This window comes from Eutrema salsugineum, unplaced genomic scaffold (genome assembly GCF_000478725.1).
Source record: "Eutrema salsugineum unplaced genomic scaffold, Eutsalg1_0 scaffold_7, whole genome shotgun sequence".
NCBI classification, from domain to species: domain Eukaryota; kingdom Viridiplantae; phylum Streptophyta; class Magnoliopsida; order Brassicales; family Brassicaceae; genus Eutrema; species Eutrema salsugineum.
The window spans coordinates 13225846-13245844 of record NW_006256486.1 but is presented as its reverse complement, the minus strand read 5'-3'; the positions used below and the strand labels follow the sequence as shown (position 1 = coordinate 13245844).

The 19999-nt window shown below is 37.4% G+C and overlaps 3 protein-coding genes across 3 annotated transcripts in view; 1 reads left to right on the top strand and 2 right to left on the bottom strand.

Annotated features, from left to right (window-relative positions):
• The window catches only part of LOC112083130, a 3877-nt gene extending 2291 nt beyond the window's left edge, over nucleotides 1-1586 (bottom strand). The window contains exons 1-2 of the mRNA XM_024150863.1: nucleotides 1529-1586; nucleotides 1338-1434 (exon numbers count right to left, since the gene is read on the bottom strand). Of these exons, the coding sequence (XP_024006631.1) occupies nucleotides 1338-1434; nucleotides 1529-1586 (155 nt within the window). The remainder of the gene's footprint in view (nucleotides 1-1337; nucleotides 1435-1528) is intronic.
• A 10113-nt stretch (nucleotides 1587-11699) lies between these two features.
• Nucleotides 11700-13251, top strand: LOC18010697 (protein psi1). Its single transcript, XM_006393678.2, has 3 exons — nucleotides 11700-11987; nucleotides 12216-12631; nucleotides 12719-13251. The coding sequence occupies exons 1-3, from the start codon at nucleotides 11766-11768 to the stop codon at nucleotides 13164-13166; spliced, it is 1086 nt and encodes a 361-aa protein (XP_006393740.1). The 5' UTR covers nucleotides 11700-11765; the 3' UTR covers nucleotides 13167-13251.
• A 39-nt stretch (nucleotides 13252-13290) lies between these two features.
• Nucleotides 13291-17055, bottom strand: LOC18011024 (aldehyde dehydrogenase family 3 member H1). Its single transcript, XM_006393677.2, has 10 exons — nucleotides 16625-17055; nucleotides 15315-15383; nucleotides 15140-15236; nucleotides 14845-15051; nucleotides 14597-14712; nucleotides 14395-14499; nucleotides 14147-14319; nucleotides 13984-14074; nucleotides 13752-13901; nucleotides 13291-13663 (listed from the first exon to the last, which is right to left on the bottom strand). The coding sequence occupies exons 1-10, from the start codon at nucleotides 16832-16834 to the stop codon at nucleotides 13430-13432; spliced, it is 1452 nt and encodes a 483-aa protein (XP_006393739.1). The 5' UTR covers nucleotides 16835-17055; the 3' UTR covers nucleotides 13291-13429.
• Nucleotides 17056-19999: the final 2944 nt, after the last annotated feature.

The following is a 19999-nucleotide window of genomic DNA, read 5'->3' as shown; positions in this document are numbered from 1 at the left end:
CTTGAATAAGAACATGGCGAAGGAAACGAGAAACGAAGAAGAAGAGAAGTTAAGTGAATAATTATCAAGTCGACATTTATTATCATTTCCCTCTGGAGGTGGAGCATCATAAATTTTTTTATTCTTCCTAAACAGTGTCGTGCTCCTTCGATATGGATGATCAAGGGGTAGAAACCGTCGATGGCAATCAAACCAAGAAGTTTTTCGACCGTGTCGTAATTGGAATGCATCAGTGTTATCTTGACAGTACGGACATGCTAATCTTCCGTGAGTAGACCAACCAAAAAGCATACCATATGCTGGAAAATCACTTATCGTCCACATAAGAACTGCTCGCATTACAAAATTTTGTTTTAGAGAAACATCATATGCTTCAATGCCATATTTCCATAACAGCTTCAACTCATAAATTAATGGCTGTAAGAAAATATCAAGAGATCTCTTGGGGTGCTCTGGTCCAGGAACGAGTATTGTAAGGAACAAAAACTCTCGTTTCATGCACAAACTTGGTGGCAAATTATAAGGTGTGACAATTACTGGCCATAAAGAATATTGCCGCCCATGCTTGCCAAAAGGGTTGAATCCATCCGTAGATAACCCAAGGTAGACATTCCTTGGCTCAGACGCAAAACTAGGATAGAGCTCTTGAAAATGTTTCCACGCTTCTGCATCTGAAGGATGTGCAATCTCTCCATCTGAGTTGTGTTGTGCATGCCATCTCATTGGAGCTGCTGTTCGCTCTGATTGATATAACCTTTTCAGCCTCTCTTTTATTGGCAAATACCACATCCTTTTATGTGGAACAGGTACTCTGCTACTTGTTTCCTGATATCGCGGTTTTTGACAAAATTTGCACTTTAAGCGATGCTCGTTATTCCTCCAGAATATCATACAATTGTCGATGCAGACATCTATCATTTCATACGGTAATCCAAGACCACTTACAAGTTTCTGAATCTCGTAATATGAAGCCGGTGAGATATTATCTTCAGGTAAAATATCTTTAACAAAATCAGCTATTGCATCCACACAATCTTCTGCCAGATTAAAATCCGTCTTGATAGTCATCAACCTGCTTGCAGAATATAAAGGCGATATGCCTTCTCTACATCCTCCATATAAAGGTTGTTTAGCTGCATCTAGCATATCAAAAAACCTTCGGGCTTCTAAATTAGGTTCTTCTGTTCCATTACCATCCTGAATATACGATGCTACGTTTTCTTGAAATGCGTCATTCACCATCTGAACAGTATACTACCTACGTTTACATCATTCACCATCTCAACATCTGGAGTTGGTTCTTCTATCACACCAGAAGCACTGCTATAATAATTTACCATTGATTCAGTTTCTCCGTGCATATACCAAATCTTGTATCCTGGCATAAATCCATTCCTATACAAGTGATTCCATAGTCCTCTAACAGAGTGTACTCTGTTATTGCGACATATAAGACAATGACAATAGAATTTACTATTTCCAGAGCTCTCACTATTCTTTGTCGCAAGGGTTATAAATTCTTCAATACCGCTCGCATACTCATCGGTTAGTTTTCCCGATGTTGGATCAAGACGGGGTTTATCCATCCATGATCGAAAATAATTATATGGGTTTGGGTTTGAAGAAGACATGTTCTTTCACCCTTGATTTGTATGTTGGGAATGAGAAAGAAGAGATATTTATAGCAAAACCTGATTTCATTTCCGAGCGTATTCCGACCGATTTCTGACGAAACTTTAAAACGGCTAGAAACGGCTAGTTCAACGGATACAACAACGGCTAGATCTAATAATTCCGTCGGAAATCTGTCGGGAAAGTTGAAAATTTAAAAAGAATCGAATTCCGTCGGATATCCGTCGGAAATTTCCGACGGATTACCTACGGAATTGTATTTTTTTTTTGAATTTTCAACTTTTTAGAAATCCGTGGAAAATCCGTCGGGAATTTACCGACGGATTTCCGACAAAACCTTAAAAAACGACCATTTCAATAATCCGTCGGAAATCAGTCGGGAATTACGACCGATTTCCGTTTAACTTCTTCTCGTCGGTATTTTTTAGTTTTCCGTCGGGATCCCGTCGGTAGTTTCCGACGAAATATATTCCGTCGGAAATTTCGTCAGGAATCGTAGTGTTTTCTTGTAGTGCAAAAATATCGTCCTTTGAAAACCCGGGCAAACAAGGAGGTTGGTCTATCGATGAGCCTCCATAGCTGTTTTGCCAATAAAGTTGTGTTAAAGTCCTCCACATCACGAAAACCCATTCCACCTTCCGATTTGTCTGAACACATCTTTTTCCATGCTATCCAGTACATACCACGATTGTATCCATCTGAACTCCACCAGTATCTTGCCGCTGTACTGGTTAGCTTTTTTGTTGTGGCTTTGGGCAACCAGAAACAAGACATAACAAAAGTTGGCATTGCTGATGCCACCGATTTGATTAGAACTTCTTTACCCCTTTTAGATAACAGGCGCGATGTCCAGCTATTGACCCGGTCAGTTTGTCTTTCCACTACAAAATTAAAAAGCTTAGTTTTGGCGCCATCTAAACTTTCCGGAATGCCAAGATAGGATCCCGTCCCTCCGTCTCTGGTAATTCTTGTAATCTGCCTCATCTCATTCCTAGTATCTTCTGGGACCATGTGACCGAATTGTATCGAAGATTTTTCGAAGTTAATTTGTTGTCCCGAGATACTTTCATACTGTTTCAGTATGGCCAACAGCGTCTGGCATTCCTCTTTGTTTGCTTTACAAAAGAATAAACTATCATCCGCAAAAAGTAAGTGTGAGACTGGGGGGCTTGTCCTTGCAATCTTTAAGCCGGTTAAGAGCTTTTCCTCTTCGGCTTTCCTGATATTGGCTATAAGAACTTTTGTACATAAAATAAATAAGTATGGGGATAAGGGGTCCCCTTGTCGCAGCCCTCGTTGCGGAATTATTTGGCCCTTCGGTTGACCGTTCAAAAGAACTATGTATTTAACAGAGGTAATACACCGCATCATCCAAATAATCCATTTTTCCGCAAAGCCTAGTTTTCTCAAAAGACTTTCTGTAAAGGTCCATTCAACCCGATCATAGGCTTTGCTCATATCTGTCTTTATTGTCATGTATTTACTCTTACATGATTTGTTGGTTCGAAGACCATGGAACATCTCCTGAGCGATAAGAATATTGTCAGAGATCAGACGTCCTACCACGAAAGCTGATTGAGTTTCCGATATTAGTACTGGTAATAATTTCCTCAGTCTTTGACATAGCACCTTAGATATGATTTTATAGGCTACATTGCAGAGGCTTATAGGTCACAACTCTGTCATTCGCGTAGGACGCTCTGTTTTTGGGATTAAACAGATGTTTGTCAAGTTCAGCCTCTCCTCGAAAAACTCTGTCTCCAAGAAATCATTGACTAACCGTATGAGATCCGTTTTAATAATTGGCCACGAACGCTGGTAAAACAGTGCTGTCATACCACCAGGTCCCGAAGCTTTTTCTGGGTGCATCATAAAGAGTGCAGTTCGTATTTCCTCCTCCGATGCTAGTGCCGTTAGCATTGCATTATCTGATTCCAAAATTGATTGTGTAATCTGTCCCAAAGCGTCAGCGAATTCCGTTGGAGAAGTCGTAGTAAAAAGTTCTTCAAAGTAATGGACTGCCACCTGCTCGATCTCTTTTTCGGATGTAAACCCACGTGCCTGCCGCGTTGTGCAATCCAATTATCCGGTTTCACGCTTGTCTTTGCTTCACTAGAGCATGGTAATATTTGGTATTCTTATCCCCTGCCTGTGCCCATGGAGTCCAACTTTTTTGTTGCCAGTATAATTCCTCATCTCGATAAGCTTCTTTCAATTTTTTTTCTATATCCCACAATTCCTCCTCTGAGCGAGTGTCATCATTTTGGATTTCCTCTAGCGCCTGTTTCAACTCCTCAATTTTGTCCCTCCCATATGGTTGTAGAGTTTGCCTCCATTTAGAGATCTCTCTTCGACAATTTCGTATTTTTTCCGTGAAAGTCACTTCTCCACCAGGATCTAGGTCCCAACCTTTGGAGATGGATTCCATTAAACCGTTTTGTCCTAACCATCTTTTATCAAAGCGAAATTGAGATCTTTTCCATGAAATTTTATCTTCGATTGTGGCGACAATTGGCCTGTGGTCTGAGCCAATCATACCCAGATACTCAACATAGGATTGTGAGAACAGCTCGTGCCAGTCCTCATTCGCAAGAGCCCGATCTAGTCTGCATCTAACAATTTTTGCATTTCTTCTGCCCCTCCAAGACATTGTATTACCAAGACATGGAAACTCCAAAATCCACAGTCCCGTATCATAAGATTAAAGGACACAAATGTGGAAGCCTGCCGTAACTTACCCCCATGCTTTTCGTTATTACAAGTAATTTCATTCATGTCTCCTATAATGAACCAAGGCGCTGTCCTTTTGAGACTTATCCGAGTTAGTCTTTCCCATACCTGATCCCGCATTTTTACTACCGGATCTCCATAAATAAAGGAAAGGAAAATTTGTTTACCAAAAATACTTGCCTCAATATCAATAATCCGATTATTCGAGAATAGAATAGAAACATCAAAATCATCATTATAATATAAAGCAAGTCCACCGCTTGCACCGCACGGTTCAACCGTGTACATCTTATTATAGCCAAAATGAAATTGAAATTTTTGTAAAAAAGAAAATTCTTGTTTAGTTTCTGAAAAAAATAAAAACTCCGGCCTATATTTCTTCCAAACTTCCCGGAGATAACTTATTGTCCACCTGTTCCCGAGTCCTTGAAAATTCCAACTAAGAACTCTCATCCCTTAATCGATATGCTATGGTTTTGAGTCCGTCTTCGGGTTTGATGAACCCTTTGGAACACTCTGTATGTTGCCCTCTCCAGCGCGGTTCTGAACTTTTGCAGCTTGTTTCTTTCTGGGGGACACTAAAGCGTGAACCAAGCGCTTCTTAGAGTTGCCACCGAAAAACTGTGTGGTGAGCTTGGGAGTCCTCTTCCTTGCATCTGGTTTAACCATATCATCCTTAGTAACGTCGACATGTTTAACCTCAGTTGACAATTCTGTCAAAGCAATGTCATCCTGATTCAGCCCCTTCTCACCATCCTCGACCATTTCCTCAATCATCTGCAAAACCTCCTCTGTGTTTTCTAAAAACTCTCCTTCCTCCTGATCCATGAGAAGCTCATCGTCAAGCCTCCCCTGGTTACCTTCCTCTGGTGCCATAAGCGATGCATCTGTTTCCTTCTTCTCCTCCATTGAAATCTCCATATCGAGAGCATTCCCTGAAAGTTCTTCTCCTAATATCGCTCCCTGTTTTGAACCAGATTCAGATCCGATCACGAGTTGAGGATTCCCTGACAAATCCTTGTTGCCCTCCTCTTGTGTTTTCTGAACTACAGTGTCTTCCTCCTCAAATGACAAACTTTTCCGAGCAGACTTTACCCGAGATTGATCTGCATCCTCATCGATGAAAACCTGAGTCATCTGGTCCTTCTCGTGACCCCCTTCCGTTCTCTGTTGTGTCGCTTTTGGGTGACCATACCATGTCGACTTACTGAACCGGGATGAGCTTTCACCGAACCGTCGATCTGATCGTACTCTGAACTTGGTGTATTTGTCGTCATTATGGCTTTTCCTCTGTCCACCACGTTGATCTATATCCTTGCCCTTGTCTTGACTGCTGTCTTTGCTTCCAGGCTTACTGTTTACCATGGCTGCCTTGAAAGAGACCGCACCTGAATCACCTCTGGAATCGTCGTGATCCTGCTCAGCCGATCGCCAGCATGGTTCCGCAACTCGCTCTGGGCACCTCTGATAATCGTGACACAAACTAAAGCATTCACGACAATAACCGAAAAATCTTTCATACCGCAGGTAGATTGTTGTCTCTTCGCCACCATGAAACTCCAGAGTAGTTTCAAAACACAACGGTTTCAACCATCCACGATGACCTGAATTTCCCCTCATTCAAATTAACCGCTTCCACTTTTCCGATTGCTTTGCCAATGGTACGGAATTCAAGTCTGCCCAGAAGTGTAGAGTCACGCCAATGACCCTAATCCAAAACTTAATCGCGGAGGGGTAGTTGGGATCCACCACCGGAGTCCACCTCACAAGCGAGAGCATCCAATAATCGAAGTGGAAGGGCTCCATCTTCATGACCTCAGCGATGTCTTCCTCTCTGTCAAATCGAATTGGAACCTTCCCAATCCCAGATCTGCTCCTGCTACACGCTCCTCTACCTTCCAAATCCTAGGCAACATATAAAGTAGCGTTTTCATGTCCTGGGTATGCGGATTCATACACCGCCCGATCAGTGTTCTGGAGTAGTCCGCAATCAGACTGGCATTGTTGAACTTTGGCACCGAGATCTTCAACCGCTTAGAGGCCACCATCTGGTTTTTTCCGGAATCATGTTGCTTGATCAAACTGGCCTGCAACATTGTTGCTATGTTTTTGGAAAATGGAAGAGATTGAGAGAGAAGGCGAAGTGAAAGATGAGAAATTGTATGAATTTTCAACTCGTCATCCTTCTTTTTATAGCCGCTTCCTTTGACGCGTCGAAGCTGTGATTTCCTTGATTTTATGAGGAATTGTATGAAATCTCTTTGATTCTCGTCTAAGCCGTGATTTCCTTGATTTTCATATAGCCGTGGTGATATCCGAATCAATTTTGATACTTTCTCCATCCAGTTTCCACTGATTGAGAAATGGTGATGAGTCGTATCCAAGGGGATCGATTTCCTTTCTCTCCTGTGTGACTTTGAATTCCAGACTTTCTGAATCTTCTCTGAAATTAATTCACTTAGTCGGATATCCCTATCGATCCCCCTTACCAGATTCTGTATCATCGGTGACCAAATAAAAGAGATCATTTCAATCTCAGATCCGATTATTGAAGAGCCTTTCCATAACCTCTTTCTGAACCGAATCCTCACCCAATCCTTCCAAATAACCAAAATAATGATCCGAAATATCCACCGAATGATTCCATAATTTTCTTTGATCATTTTACTGTTCAAACCACCTCATCGTCATCGCCGTTGTAGGGTTTTCGAGAGAGAGCTAAATTTTTATCTAGTTACTGATATAATTTTTCATTTGGTTGTTTGGAAATCTAATAGTAGTTTGAATTCATTTGTCTTTTTATTCTCTATTGTTGAGTATATTTGTTTGTTAGATTTCCTTGCATTTTAATGTTTGAAAATATGATTATGAAAACAATATAAAAGAGAGTAAATAAAAACATATTAGTATCCAAATAATTTAGTTTAAATAGTTTTGAGATCTTTTGATTATTGTTCTATGTATTTTAGTCGTAGTTTTTTTAGGTACCTTATGAACTTATTCGATTTTGATCACAATTTTATGTTTTTATACATCACAAATACCATTATTTTATTAGACATTCCATTGATGAATTTTACTTTTTCGTTAGTTTTGACTAAATATCGGTTTTATGAAATTTGAAAAACGGTATTGATAATAATATGAAGTATTAAATCATGATAATTTAGACCGATATGATTTAAGTTATTTTTTATTTAATACTTATTTATAAAAACATTAGTATATATTTACCTGATGACTCCATGAGTTTTTAGTTAGAACGAAGAAGAAGGAATAGATTAGATAATTTTAAAAGTTGTGAGAGAATTAGAGAAAAGTGGCTGATATTTATAGTAAATCATAAGAAATCGAAAACCCTATAAACATAAGAAATTGTAAACACTAACCTATCTATCATAATAATTAGCGACATTCCATTAGTTAGAGATGATTTTTTTTTTTAAAAGATATTCCATTAATAAGATATATAGGTTCTTGCTTTTTTTTTAACATTTTTGTTAGATATTTTTTTTAATTTTGATTTTTTTTTGTTTTGAAACGATAGTCCATGAATTTTTAAATAGATTCTATTTTTTGTTTCTTTTAACATTTTTCTTATATTTTCTCTAAATTTTGAAAACATAAGAAATAGTAAACACTAACCTAGATATCATAATTATCGAAAACACTAATATGAATCTAATTTTTAAAAATGGTGGATGGGTTTTATACACCATTCCATAAGAGATATAGATTCTATTTTTTTTTTAAAAAAAAATTGTTAATTTTTTAAAAATATTTGGTTTTATACAATTTTAAAAACGGTTTAACTGACTACGGAATTAAGCATTAAACCACAGTAATTTAGACCAGTTTGTTTTAAGTTATTTTAACACATTATCAGATAAGAACTTAAAAAAATAACATGTAATAAAAAAATAAAGTTAAAATATCTTTTTGCAGCCGAAACTCATTCTGGAGTTGACACGTAAGCTAAAACGTTCTGAAACTCGCTGTGGACCAGACACCTAAGCAAATCACTATACAAACAAGTATATAGATTATGGTTGGAATTAAATTCTATTAAAACCCACTATTGAATAACACCCACTTATAGATGCTTGATTGTCAGAATAGAATGCAAACGCCTGTACAATTCTGATAGATTCGAGCAACGATTTCACCCATTTGAGTTACGGCCATGGCTCCATACTCTTTGTCAGAGGAAGAACGCGAGAAATAGATTGTTTCTTAGTTTCGTTGACACAATTCATCTCCAAGCATAACAATATATATCCTATTAAAAATTGCCAATTTAGTGGACAAGATCAGGCCCAATTTGAGTCACAATATTCTGGAAAAAAAAAGATCATTGGTAGAACTTGGTAGAATACTTTGTCTAAAGGGAGCCTTGGAGATATAAAACTACTTTTAATGCTCCTTTCCAATGTCACGTACGAGGTTATTTCATAAATTGAGCTAAAATTATGAAACACATAGTTTCGACCGAGTAATCACTAAATACACGCCAATTTGCCAACAAGTCTCCCATATTGTTATGAATTTGCAAAATACTTGCCTTTAATTTGTGCTAAACAGTGATTCTGTTCAATGAGTATTGTACCCACCAGTTTTGCTCCAAGCAATTCACTCTCCGAGATGATGTCTAATGCATACCTGCGTTGAATAAATAAATTCCAGCATTTTCACGAGAGACCTCAATGTCCAAAAATATTGGAGAAGATTGAGATCTTTCATGGGGAAACACTTACTCAAATAAACCTTAAAATTCGAGATGAGCTTCAAGGCATTCTCTCCAGTGACTAAATTATCCACACATATACCAAGACATAAACAATAAGAGTCGCCATTTATATATATCATATAGTTTAGTCTTTAGACATTTTCGTATATATCATATATATTATTTTAGATACACATGGCGTCTATGGTTTTTTTTAGATACAGCCCCTTAGAACCAAAATAAGTTTCATTCTGGACCTACGATCCAAACGACCTAAGTATATAGCACCGGATCTTGGATCCATTAGATCCAAAAGATCTGGTACGAAAGGCTACCTGTTCCCCAATTCCTTGTACCTGATAGTGTATACTACACTGTTACGGACCAGGACCACACTGTTAGAGACAAGGAGATCAAGAACTGAATAGTTATGAGGAGGAAAGGTTACCCTTACTTATGTCCAGACTCAAGCCAAGCGATCTGGAAAAGTCAGGATCTAAGGAAAAGTAATCCACATATGTACCCAAAAGAAGGAAACAATCAGAGAGACAGTCCTGATAGCCCGGTCCTAATCTTAAAGGATCCGGGCTAGATATGAATATTTTTTAGATGGGAACACCATACAAATTTCCCTCTATTCAACAAATCAGAATATATGCTCATCATCCATACTCTTGGAAATCTATGAAATCAGTATATAATGCATTATGCTTACACGTGTCAGGTGATAATGACCACTCATAAAGCGCAGAAAAAGACTATAGTATGGCAAAGGCCATACAGTGCCAGAACCGCCAAACTTGAGCCGTACACTGAAAGCAAAAGAAAAACACCAAGAGTTGGCCTCCTGGCAGATAGAAGATGACAAGTAGGTGGAATAATCAATCGTCAATCCATAACCGATCCATCACTCCAATAATCCAAGATCCAATTCGGTATACTAACCTGGGTTATGTAAAATTCTATAATACTCGACTCTTTCCAACGAGAAAGAGATTCAGTCTTTTAGCTTCCTTTGGCTTATCATATCTTTCTAGATACTTGTGACTTAAAGGACCAACACTCTAGTTTCTGGTCATCATTCTGACCATCTTTCACTTATACTCCACGATGGTTACTAAACGGTGGAGTATTTTCACTACCAAATTTTTATACTTTTCTCTTCTCCAAAGAACCCACCAACAAAAGGCCCGTGTAGACTCATCCCTCTCTTAAAAGCTCACGGTCCAACTTTCCTTCATTCGTTTTTGATCTCTTTTTTTCTCTTTCCGATTAACCACTCTATTGTCTTTTTTTACTCTGTTTTCTGATTTGGACATCAGAAAACCATCAGAAAACAATCTTCCATTAATTTTTCCGGGCTTTCACGTTCTTTACTTGTTTTATAGGAGATTTGCATTTGAAGAGGAACAAAAATCCTCTAAACAATTATAATATAAATTATTTACAGAAATGAACAAACAAATCAAGATAAGAGCAACATAGCTGACACCATTTACACTTTTACACATTTTTTTTTTTGTTTTTTTGTCTCTTTCCTTTGTCTAGATGAAATGATTTATGTATTTAATTATTCTATTATTATATAGAATAACATTTTATTCTATACTTGAAGAAATAAAATCATAAAGTTATCCATAAAAAATGCAAATAGAACACTTAAGAAAAAGGAAAAATACGAATTTTATGACTTTGCATTTTTCATATTTTTTTCCTTTTTTAGTAACAGAAGTTCATATTTCAATTGTGTGTTTTACATTATTAACAATAACGTTCAATTAGCTGTTTTTGACTGGCATAAAAAAAATTAGTTGTTTTGTCATCTATATTTATATATTAAATTGCTGTCAGCACACACAAAAATTGTTAAAATGACAATCTACGTTTAAAGAGTAAAAGTGGAATATTTCTTTCTTTCTTTTTTCTTACAAAGAATGGAATAATTCAAATATTCCATATATTAAAGTACACATCTTATTTTTCCATTTAGAAAATTTTCTTTATCATTCTCATTAACATTCTTTTTTTTCTTTAATTTGAAGATCACAGATTTAAGTTAATTGAGTTTGTTTTTGGTTGTGGTATTGAGATGATGCTAATAGTTGTTGCCCAAACAAAGATGATGGTAATGGTTTCATCATGTAATACGACGAAGCTGTGATATCAGACATACCTTTTTATTTATTTATTTATTATTATTATTATTATTATTTTCATAAAAATTTATTAAAAGTCTAACCGTTATATATATTATGGAGAAGTATGAGGACAGCGACGATTATAATCAGATGAAATACATGATTAAATAAAAAGATGAAAAAACGAATTAATTTCTAATTAGTAAAAAAGGAAAAAACGAATCACTTTCTAATTAGTAAAAAAGGAAAAAGCGAATCAATTTCTAATTAGTAATAAAATGAAAAAATATTTATAATTCTTAATTAGATGATTAGATGAGCGTTTCTTATCACGATGTTTTCTCCACATTCCTATCTGTTTCCGTCAAAAGACAAAATATTTTGCTCTAAAAACGGAAGTTAGAAGAAGAAAAAAAACGTTACAATTGTGTTAACATTTTTTTTTTCTCGATCGTCCATCTCTTTCACCAACTCAAAAAAAAACGTCTCTCTCTCTCTCTCCTCTTTCTCTCTCTCTCTTCCCCTCTCACCGTCGTGGAATGGCAACACAAGGGGTGGCTCAGCCATCGGCGAAGAAACGAAGCTTCCTCCTCCGTGATATCTTCAAACTTTGCCGTTCAATCTCAAGGGTTTTCCCTCGTGACAAACCTAATCATATTCACAAGGCTAATAAACACGAACGTAAGCTTCACACAGAATCCAAACGCCATGAAGAACACAGACTCAACGTCCCAAATGATCCAAACGCCTTCAATTTCCAGGTAATAATATTACAATTCAACAATTATAAACAATCCAGGTTTTCTATAGATGAATTGCTCAATATGTTTTGGGCCTTTTGGCCATTTAAGAAAAGAATTGCTCAATATGTTTTTAGAATGCGAGATTCAGAGGAGGTATGCGGAAGGGACTAATATTACATGCTTTGGTTCTGAGCTGAAGAGGTTCATGTGATTTGCTTATGGTAACGTTGTTTTTTTTTTTCACAGCAACCAAAGGCGGTGGCGAATAAGGTGGAAGGTGTGAGTCTTTGCAAGGTTCGTAGCTATAGATTCGACGACAACACGAATTTCGCTGGGAGCAAGAAGCCGATATCTCTTTCAAGAAGTTGCAGCCAGAACACGGCCAGGACGAATCCGAATCCGACAATGCGGAGATTATCGTTTGTAGGAAGGAGCAAAAGCATCAGCAACAGGACGGATTCAGCTGGATTTATGCCGACACTTATGAGATCGACGAGCACGGTGCCAAGGAGCTTAGCAAACCCAATCTTGTACTCGAGCTCATCCGCGAAAGTGGCTAAACCTCAACCAACAGAGAAGAAACTAAGATGCACGCTCGAGGAGCTATGTAACGGATGCACTAAGAAGATCAAGATCAAGAGAGATGTGATTACAACCTCAGGGTTTGTTTTTCTTTTTTAACAAAAGACTTAGTTTGTGTCTCACGAAAAGAAGACTAACTAAAGCGTTTTTTTGTTGTCGTTGTGTAGACAAATGAGCGAGGAGGAAGAGACGGTGGAGATAAAGGTGAAACCGGGATGGAAAGGAGGAACGAAAGTAACATTCGAAGGAAAAGGAAACGAAGCCATGGGGAGTGTACCAGCTGATTTGACATTTGTGATAGTCGAGGAAGAGCATAAGGTGTTTAGAAGAGAAGGAGATGACCTAGAAATGTCTGTTGAAGTCTCTCTTCTCGAAGCGTTGACGGGATTCGAGCTCACTGTTGATTTACCTGACGGTGACAACATGAGGTTGAAGATAGAGGACATTATCGACCCTGGATATGTTACAGTGGTTCAAGGCAAAGGTATGCCAAATCCAAAGGAGAAAGGGAAGAAGAGAGGAGATTTGAGAATTCGGTTTCGGACTAAGTTCCCACAGAAACTTACAGATGATCAAAGGGCAGAGATTCAGAGCATTCTTCAAGATTCTTCTTGATCGGTTTGCTAGTTGTCTTTCTTTCCCTTTTTAAGGGAGCTTTTACAACATGGTTAGATAAAAAGTTGAAAGAGACTCTTTATTGTCTTCTTTGTTTGTAAACAACCAAGTTGAAATGAAGAAACCGGGAAAAAACTCTAATCTTTTATTTATCGACTTCAAAACACCAAAACACATTTCTTTAACAAAACAAGTTCAATAAAAAAAAAAAAAACAAAGAAAGTAAAGATACAAGGGGATGTGTTGTCTTCTGTCTTTGCCTTTTAAGATAAACCTAAAAGGACTTTGAAAAATTCCACTATATTGCTGTTGACAAGTGCCTTTAACAATCTAAGCTTTCCTCTAGAGTATGGTGGATACCTTATTGCCGAATCACCAAAAAAGCTTTTGTAGAGAACAGCCTTCTTGTGACTAAAAGCATCAAATGAGAATTTACCATGGTAAGAACCCATTCCACTTTCACCAACTCCTCCAAATGGCAATGTGGGAAGTGCAAGCTGCAAATATACATGATTACAGTATGATGATTAGTATGCATGTAGTTAGCTTATACAGATAAGATAGAACTAGCTATTGTTTATTTACGTGAACTGCTATGTCATTGACCACTATGCCTCCAGCGGAAACTGTCATGGCGAATCTCTCTTTCAGCTTTTGGTTTTGGGTAAACAAATATGCAGCAAGTGGCTTAGGTCGAGAACGAATCACGTCAAAACACTCTTCCAAGTTATTGAGCTGTGCAGACCAAAAAAGATTGTTAGATTTTTCACACTTGAAATGAAGCAGTCTCTCAAAAGAATGAAAAAATGGTTCATACAGTGAGGATTGGGAGGAGAGGACCAAATATTTCTTCATTCATGATCTGAGAATCTAATGGCACATCGAGCAAGATAGTTGGAGCAATTTTCCTAAAAGGATGGAGACAAAAGATTAGCACAAGGGAGATGTTGTCATCATCAATAGAAAAGAGAGGAACTCACAGGCTTTCTCTGTTCTTTTGACCACCATAGACTATTCTCTCAGAAACTTCCTTCTCCTCTAACAACTTAGAAAGGCGATCAAAGTGATTTGAGTTTACAATACGTGACATATCTTTGGATTCCATAGGGTTCTTCCCGTAAAAACCCTCCAATTCATGCTTCAGGGCGTCAATCTTGAGAAGAGAAAAGACATATGGTCAAATACAAATAAGTGCATCAAGAATCTTATCTTAAGTTCTTAACCTTACCACTTTTGGAGCGTATTCTTTTGTTGTCAGGATGTAGTCTGGGGAAATACACGCCTGTCCATTGTTGCAACCCCATTTTCCTGAGATTATCCTTTTGACAGTAGCCTTAGTAGACAAAACAAAACCATAGTCTCAGTACAAATAAAATAATGTAGATGAATAAGTCATGGGATAAAAACTAGGAAAAGGAGTAATCTAGTACTTTCAAATTGGTATCTGGGTCTATAACAACAGGAGATTTTCCTCCAAGCTCCAGTACAACTGGTGTGAGATGCTTCGCAGCTGCCATCATTATGATACGCCCGATTCTTGAACTACCTAACCAAGCAAGAGTGGGAATTTTAGTACTAAAAGTGTGTTTCAAATTAGCATTGAAGGTTGAATCTGTGGCATCATCACTCAACAAACTTCTTAATGTTGGAGAAACTTGAAGCCAGAGTTTATATGAACCTGTGTAGAATATTTTGTCCCACTTTTGCTCTAGCAGCAGAGTTGTTTCAGTAACAGCACCTTCTACAACTCTCACGGCAGAAGTGTCTAGATACTGTTCCAATAACTTTGCAAGAAGAGAAGACGAAGCTGGAGCCAATTCTGATGGCTTTAAAACAACAGCATTCCCAGCAGAAATTGCACCAATAACAGGATCAATAGACAACACTTGCAGGAAAAACAAAAAGTAGTTAATCAGTGTCAAAACTCAATCGAAATGGATAATTTTAATCAATCAAGGAATGTTTAATCATACGGAAGGGATAATTCCAAGCCGAGATTACTAGCACAACTCCAAGAGGCTCGGAAACAATTTCAGCTGACGCAGGAAACGTCGTTAGAGAAGTCTTTGCCTGCAAATGGAAAACAGAGAGGTTTATTAATGTGTTTAACAACAAACTCTGCATATAAACCTCTATTCAAAACCACACCTTATCTGGCGCCATCCAGTTTTTCAGCTGCTTAAGAGCTAACTTGATTGAGTTTCTCAGTAGAGCTACCTGCATAATTAATTTACCATCATAATCAAAAATGTAAAATGTAATAAAAATTATTGGTCTAGTCAAATTTACTGCTAGTACACCTAAAGGATACTGATAAAAAGACCATTGCCTTTTATACTCTAATGTTTCAAAAAAAAATAAAGTTTCTACAAGACCAACTAACTAACACATGCCTAAGAATTGACAGGAATAGAAAGCTACAACACTCTCTGACGAATTTCTGTTGATAACATTAAATTGAGAAAGCTATGTGGTTGTTTATTGGATGTAACTAATGACACAAAGTTAAGAAATAAAATGGTTACAAAAAAAACGTGGAAGAGGAAAAAAATACAGGTGGGCGATACATTTAATGTCTAGCAAATACGAAATTAAATGTGTTTTGGTTACAAAGAGGACCCAGTATTTTTATAGTATTGGTTCCCACAAAGTTACATACATAAAGTTTACCTGCAGTCTAAGGTGATCCTATAATACAGGAAACAGGAAAAAAAATGTTGCATTCAATTCTCTATTTACGCATTGTGTTTGTACAAGTGTCGATTCAGAACATCATGGTCACACTACTAGGTGATGGACATAAATGACACCGACCAAAAAGTAGGAGAATATACTAATCACAATTTTATACAGACAAAAAAAATCACAATACTAGCCAGAATCTGATTCAGGCTCGCACCAATAGAGATAGTTGAAATCTATTATCTAACCAGTTCTATTTAGCCGGTGTCATGCACTAGGCTCATTAGAAAACTCGGTGAGTGAACTAATCCACAGTTACATTCATCCACCCTGAAGTTAGTGGGGGTGGTAAAAACTCGATCACCCCGGTAATGAAAAAACTCAAGAAAATTTAATTTCTAATATGAAATTCACGATTCGAAAACTAGAAAAATATGGTAAAGCACTATATAACATTTGATTATCAAGGACACAAGAATCATAAATCATAAATGTGGCAGCATTGATCTACTATACCATTGCCACTAGGTTGCAGGAATCTGATTTCATATGAATAATATCCAAAGTGGGAAGTTGACAAGAACATAAGTAATATGTAAGGAACATGGCCAGATAATTAAAATCTCTAATTTGAATTTCAATATCTGAAAACTAGGATTCAAATGATAAAGTAACACAAGAATCCATTTCAACACCACAAAGGCCAATGGAAATTCGAAGACTGATAAATGAGGAAAGCGAAAGTATAAAAGGGAGAAAAAGAAAAAGAGTTTGACCTCATAGACAGAAGACTCGAGCTCAGGTTTTCCGAGATCGTCGTGGAGAGCAGAGACGATCTCAGGCTCGTGGTTATCGCAGATTACGAGAAGCTTTTTAAGCTGAGTGACTCTCCACTCGTAACCGCAAGTTACTCCGGCATCAAAACTCCGTCTTAGCTCCGTCACCAAATTGCTCGCATCCGCCGCTTCGAAGACCTTCTTGGCCATTGTAGAATCCGCAGAAAACACCGTAGACGCTTACGTAATCAAACACGAGAGAGAGAAGAACAAATATTGAGTTCGGATCCCGAGAAAAAGCAGGAATTGATTTAGGTGAATCGATGGAAATGTAAATAAATATTGGTTTGTAGATTTACAGTACAACCTTGAGATATTTTTCTTTTATAAAAACATGCAATTTTCAATATTCAAAAAGTTATCTCGTATTTATAAAGACGGAGAGACGCCAAAAAAAGAAAAACAAAAAACAAAAAAAGGAAGATATAAAAAGAAGGGAAAGATATAAAAGTTTGTGCGTGTACGCATGATAGAATGAGAGATGGTAAGAAAGAAGAGAAAGGCGTGTGGGTCTTACTCGCGGAGCATAAGCTAACTCACAACTCACGTGTGATCGCGTTTGTTGCACGTGCAATATGAGCGCGAGTGGTTTTGTGTGTAACATTGTTGGTGAGAGAGGTTAGGATTCAGAAGTCATTTTTGGATTTGATTAGGCGAGACTCTCGCTAATGATTATTTATTCATATAGGTGGGTAATGTTGAGCTACTTGATTGATGGGTCAAGGTTTTTTCTTTTGGACAAATGTGGGGACAAATGTGGTTAATACAGAAAAATGAACGATAGAAAGTATTAAAAAAAGTTGAGAGAAATTATAATAATCAACCTTAACCAACTTTATAATATGAAATAGAGAAAGTTATAATAAAAAAAAACATTTTAGTTTATATCGGATCAGATCAGATCAAATGGAATAAATGAGGCAAATGTGATTAGTATGGAACAAAAAATAAAATGTATGAGATAGTTGATGGTGGTGTGTTGTGAGTGTCAAGTTTTACCCTAATTGAAATCAATAGCCGCAAGTGCACAGCTGATCGATTGTAGTACTTAGGGATCGAATCCACAGGGAAGGAGGATCTTTTCCTGCAAAAAGCCTTTGAAATAAGTTAAAGTAAGGAAGTCTAGAACAAAAACGGTTTAGTGGTGCTTTGGTAGTGTGTTTAAAATCTAAAAACAAAATATTAAAAGAGAATACGGAAATTAAATGACGTAATAACTAAACTTAATGAAAATGACTAAAAATGATAAAAACGGATATTCTAATGCTTAAATGAAAATGAACTAAAAAGGAAAGGCAATATTAAATTAAAGCTTTAAAGAAAAACGGCGTAAGAAAGAAAGCGTTGGGGTTCAGGGAAGTTTTCTCAGGGGTACGAACGATTCAAAACATTGCTAGAGAGGAAATTTTGTAAGATCTTAGCTTAAACTTTTCGAACTGGAGTCACGGACGTATGAATACGCCACAGTCGTGATCATAGACAACTATCTCTCTCAACCATGACCAGTAGGTTTCCACTCTGGCCCTGGAAGAGAAGAGATGCATTATGTTTAAGACTCGTCCTAATTCACAAATCGCCCATAGGTAGGTTTCCACTCCTATGTTTGTTTTGCTCTCCCAAACTAGATCTGATACCTGATGAACACTTTCGTGTCATCAAGCATCTGGATCAGATTGTAGTTCATGACGCTACTCTCATGCAGTAAAAACGAATTCAGAAGAAAAAGTTCTAAGATTCAGCTCAATAGCCAATGGAATCCTCACCGAACATATATATCCCCATCGAAAATCCCTTAATCCCAACAATAACACTACTATAATGAACGAAATCAAAGACATAATATTAAGAAGTAGAATAGAAACCGAAATTGATAAAGAAAGAACAAGGGTTCAAGAGAACAAATCTCTCTCTCCCTAAAAGCTAAAGCAAAAACAATAAGAATATAAAGTAAATATTTCGGTGGTCTAAGGTTTCTAGGGCTCCTAAGACATGTATTTATAGTGCTCAAGACCTCTCTGGACGTCACTTAGGGTTTCTCCAAATGTGGGCTTCAGAAATGGGCTTTTTGGGCTCGGAGGTTGAAGCCGCGGTCGGGACAAGTGTGACCGCGGTGGATGAGTGGTTTGCCGCGGTCGGGATGCTCCTGACCGCGGGAAATTGCTTGTTGGCCGCGGGTGGAAGTGCTTGTCGGCTGGTTTACGGGACATCTTGCTCTTCGCATATCTTTTGATTGAACCGTTGGATTGCCAAGCTGTAAAGTGCACTGGAAAGCTGATACTTCCATCTTTAAGGTCTCCAAATTTGAGCTGGATCAGACGGTGAGAAGGCCTTCAATCTGGGGTGAACTTCTGACGGTTTGACTCTGAGTTGAAATCTGGTTTTCTATCCATTTTGTTAAGCTTTTCCCTAAGTTTCCTGAAAAGAGTCTTGAAACTACAAATACTAGAAAAACGTAATAAAAGTACTTAAAAGCAATTAAAAACATAGAAAAAGTATTTCAAAATACGGTGTTATCAACTCCCCCAGACTTAAACCTTTGTTTGTCCTCAAACAAAGCAAAAGCCTAAACTGGTTAAGTGAAAACAAAAATAGGAAATGCACAAATCTCATAGACATGAACTCTAAACTAGGGCCAAAGATAGTGCATCAATCCACAACTTAGTCTAGAAAATTCTCACCAAAGCACAAGAGATACTAGTCCACTTTTTCCGTCATGCAAAACTTAAACAATTTAAATCTTGATTTCAGTCAACTAGCTCTCTACATTCATTAAGTTCAAAAGTGAGTTCTCATTAAAGACATCATTCAGGGTAGACGGCGTTTGGCATTAAAGGGCTATTTAAGTGGTGGAGTTAAAGTGTTTCGGGTTACCTGAAGATCTGGAGGATGCAAGATAATATGCAAAACCGCAAGAGAGATAAGGACCTGTTGATGACCACAGTTTTCAATCACTTCTTCTTGCCAAATGTTGTTGCATAATCCTTCCTCTTCTGTTGTAAACAGCTGTTCCCCCAGACTTAGATTCTTTCCGGGAATCAGAAAACAATCTCCAAAACTCCATAAAATCGAACTCCAATTGCCTTGGGACTTAAAATTCGACCTCTCTAGACTCTCTAAGGCTTTTATTTCCTTTCTTTTCTTATTTTCGGATTTTTTTTTTTTTTTTTATATATAATTTTTAGGAAAGGAAATGCCTTTTAAAGAGAGAGAGAGACTAGAGGACGATATTGTACCAAAGTTTGAGATTTTTCTAAGGCGAACTGAGTTTCTCTTGTATTGAATCCTTCCAGGAACTTTTCCGGCAAATCGCAGGTC

What these genes read in the sequence shown, in the direction of transcription:
- LOC18010697 (XM_006393678.2), top strand. Translation starts at nt 11,766, where the DNA reads ATGGCAACACAAGGGGTGGCTCAGCCATCGGCGAAGAAACGAAGCTTC. An exon ending in CAAACGCCTTCAATTTCCAG is followed by an intron (nt 11,988 to 12,215) that starts GTAATAATATTA and finishes TTTTTTTCACAG; the next exon opens with CAACCAAAGGCGGTGGCGAA. An exon ending in GATGTGATTACAACCTCAGG is followed by an intron (nt 12,632 to 12,718) that starts GTTTGTTTTTCT and finishes GTCGTTGTGTAG; the next exon opens with ACAAATGAGCGAGGAGGAAG.
- LOC18011024 (XM_006393677.2), bottom strand. Translation starts at nt 16,834, where the DNA reads ATGGCCAAGAAGGTCTTCGAAGCGGCGGATGCGAGCAATTTGGTGACG. An exon ending in GGCTTGGAATTATCCCTTCC is followed by an intron (nt 15,052 to 15,139) that starts GTATGATTAAAC and finishes TTTTCCTGCAAG; the next exon opens with TGTTGTCTATTGATCCTGTT. An exon ending in CTCTCCTCCCAATCCTCACT is followed by an intron (nt 13,902 to 13,983) that starts GTATGAACCATT and finishes TGGTCTGCACAG; the next exon opens with CTCAATAACTTGGAAGAGTG.